The sequence below is a fragment of the Austrofundulus limnaeus genome, unplaced genomic scaffold (assembly GCF_001266775.1).
Source record: "Austrofundulus limnaeus strain Quisiro unplaced genomic scaffold, Austrofundulus_limnaeus-1.0 Scaffold1, whole genome shotgun sequence".
In the NCBI taxonomy this organism is placed as follows: Eukaryota; Metazoa; Chordata; class Actinopteri; order Cyprinodontiformes; family Rivulidae; genus Austrofundulus; species Austrofundulus limnaeus.
This window is the reverse complement of record NW_013952403.1, coordinates 7,103,347-7,106,781: the sequence shown is the minus strand read 5'-3', so window position 1 is coordinate 7,106,781 and position 3,435 is coordinate 7,103,347. Positions and strand designations below refer to the sequence as shown.

General features: G+C 39.8%; 1 protein-coding gene across 1 annotated transcript; it reads left to right on the top strand.

Annotated features, from left to right (window-relative positions):
* Positions 1-748: 748 nt before the first annotated feature.
* Positions 749-2,764, top strand: LOC106514204 (putative protocadherin beta-18; the record flags this gene model as incomplete). Its single annotated transcript, XM_014003358.1, is given in 2 exon segments — positions 749-2,618; positions 2,756-2,764. Coding segments are annotated over 2 exon segments (1,879 nt in total), but the record flags the coding sequence as incomplete, so codon positions are not given.
* Positions 2,765-3,435: the final 671 nt, after the last annotated feature.

Sequence of the window (3,435 nt, the reverse complement as noted above, 5' to 3'; positions counted from 1 at the left end):
GTGTGTGTGTGTGTGTGTGTGTGTGTGTGTGTGTGTGTATGGGTTGATCTCCAGTTTGCGCAGGTCTTTCTTTTCGGTCCGTGTAGAGAGCATTTATCTGGCTGGTTTGGAATACCCTGACGGATATTTTTTGTGTTTTTTAAATTTCTTGGAATAGGAACATTTTTAATTATATTTATTATTTTTACCTTGATGGAAATACAACTGCAGAAACGCGGGGAATAACGTGCACACTGGGATTCTTTTCCACGCCTCACAAAATGAAACAAAGACAACGGAACTCATGGCGGCAGTCATCACCGACGCTTCGCGTTTTCATTTGGTTTTCTTTCATCAGCGCAACCTCCTCACAGCTGAAATACACAATACCCGAGGAGCTCAAAGAGGGGAGTTTTGTCGGGAATTTAGCCAAGGATTTGGGAATAGATGTGAACGTGATGAAACGGAGGGGATTTCGTGTTATGCCCGGCTCGACCCAGCCTCGTTTTAAGCTGAATGAACATGACGGGGCCCTGTATTCTAACCAACAAATAGACCGAGAGGAAATATGTAAGGATAACAATGCGTGTGTGGTTAATCTCAAAACGGTGCTGGAAAACCCGCTAGAAATACACTATGTTACAGTGGAAATAACGGATTTAAATGACCATTTTCCCACGTTTCTTGATAAAACAAAGAAAATAGAGATATTTGAGTCTGCTCTGCCTGGAGAACAGTATCAGTTACAGAACGCATTTGATCCGGATGGCGGAACAAACTCAGTGCAGCAGTATACAATTAGCCCAAACGACKATTTCCGGTTGGAGATTAAAGATCGAGGGAGAGATGGAAAAACTCCAGTTTTGCAGTTACAGAAGCAGCTTGACAGAGAGACTAAAAGTCGACATAAATTAGTGCTGAAAGCTATAGATGGCGGAACTCCACCAAAAACAGGCACGGCTGAAATATACATTGATGTTTTGGATGTTAATGACAACATGCCAGTGTTCACAAAAAACACATACTCAGCCATGCTGCAAGAAAATGCTCCAGTTGACACAAAAATCATTCAGGTTAATGCAACGGACTTGGATGCTGGTTCTAATGGAGAGGTGGTTTATTCATTTGGAAGTGATGTAAAAGATAAAATTAAGGAGCTGTTTGATATTGATGCTGTTACTGGAGAAATAAGTGTCAAAGGTCAAGTTGATTATGAAAAGCAAGACAGTTATGTGATTGATATACAGGCCTCTGATAAAGGACTGATTCCAATAAGAACTTTYAAAAGTGTTGTCATTCAAATAGGAGACATAAACGACAATCCTCCTGAGATAGAGGTAGCCTCCTTGTCAAGTACATTTTCTGAAGACTCTAGACCCGGGACAACAGTTGCGCTTATTAGTATTACCGATGCAGATTCTGGCATAAATGGCAAAATAATGAGTTATGTTGCTGAAGAAAGTCCATTCACGTTAACTCCATCCATTCAAGATCACATGTTTGCTGTAGTCACCAAGTCTCATTTGGACAGAGAACAGCAATCAAACTATGKTCTTACAATAATAGCAAAAGACGCAGGTGAACCAGCATTAACATCTGAAAAGACAATACATGTACGTGTCTCAGATATTAATGACAACAATCCCAGGTTTTCAGAGAGCCCTTACACTTTCTACMTAATTGAAAATAACCAACCAGGAGGGTCTGTGTTTTCAGTGCACGCATCTGACCGGGACGAAGGTGATAATGCAGCAATTTCGTATCACATTCACAGGAATGCTGACACTGAACATAAAGTGACATCATTCCTCAATATAAACTCTGAAACAGGAGATATAGTGGCCTTGAAGAGTTTCGACTTTGAAACTCTAAAAACMTTCKAGTTCCAAGTTGTGGCCACAGATTCTGGAGCTCCGTCTCTGAGCAGCAACGTGACAGTGAACGTGTTCATTCTGGATCAGAACGACAACYCTCCAGTCATCCTGTATCCAGTCAGCTCCAACGGTTCTGCTGAAGGCGTGGAGGAGATTCCCCGCAACGTGAACGCAGGACACTTGGTGACTAAAGTCAGAGCCTATGATGCTGATATAGGATATAACGGCTGGCTGCTGTTCTCACTGCAGGAAGTCAGTGACCACAGTCTGTTTGGTTTGGACCGCTACACAGGACAGATCAGAACACTTCGCTCTTTCACAGAGACAGACGAGGCTGAGCATAAACTGCTCATACTGGTCAAAGACAATGGCAACGTGTCCCTGTCAGCAACAGCTACTGTCATTGTCAAACTGGTGGAGVCCAAAGAGGCTTTTGCAGCTTCTGATGTGAAAAGTGCAGCAAAAGATGAGGAGGACAATAATGTGACTTTTTACCTCATCATCACTCTGGGCTCAGTGTCAGTTCTGTTCCTCATCAGCATCATCGTGCTGATTGCAATGCAGTGCTRCAAYTCRACAGACTATACTTCRAAATATCTGCAGGAGGCTAATTATGATGGGACACTGTGTCACAGCATCCAGTACAGATCTGGAGACAAACGCTACATGTTAGTTGGACCCAGGATGAGTATAGGATCTYCTATAGGACCTGGAAGTCATGCAAACACTCTGGTGTTACCTGACAGGAGGAAAACTTCTGAGGAGGTAAGACATGACATCACAAATGTCTTCTTCATTCAGTCATTTTAAATTGTTTGTTTGCTAATTGATTTTGTTAGTTTGTTGGTTTGCTTTTTTCCTTTGTTTGATCTAATATCCTATGTCTTGGCATCATGATTCAGAATGACTGACAGTGAAAATGTGAACTTACAGTTGAAACCTAATAACAAACACACTTTTACTTTTTAGAATGCATACTTCTAATGAGAAATACTCTGTTARACAATTCCAGTTCTTCATTTTTATATTTACATAAAAGCCTGTCTCACACACACTCATGTATGTTTTCATTTAAGTTAATCATGTCTGAGATGTTGTTTTATAATTAARACAATAATACTTCTGGCTTGGATGGAGGCATCTGTAATGCCTTTAGTTGATTTGGTTTTAAAAACAAACACATAAAGAATAGCTTTTCATTATGAAAGAAATGGTATCATCATCTGAAAACTGCTCCACTATGTCCATATAATTTTCAGACACATATATTCCTTTTTTACTTCTGTTTGTTTGTTTACACTCTTGCAATTTTTGTGCATTCTTAAATTTAACAAAATCTGTGTTCACATATGTGAACAGTGTGAAAAAAAAACAGGAAAAAAAACACTCTTGAAGTTTTTGTTTCATAAAGTGATTTGGTTGAGCTCAGAAGTTTGTGAATTAGTTTTACCTTCTTTTGTGTGTGCTATTTTTTAATCAATGATCATTTTGTCAGAAAACCTTATGTTTAGTATTTCATGTCTTATTATGGAGTCTAAGAATGGAAGACACTTCAGCTGTCTCTGGCCATGGTGCTGAAAAA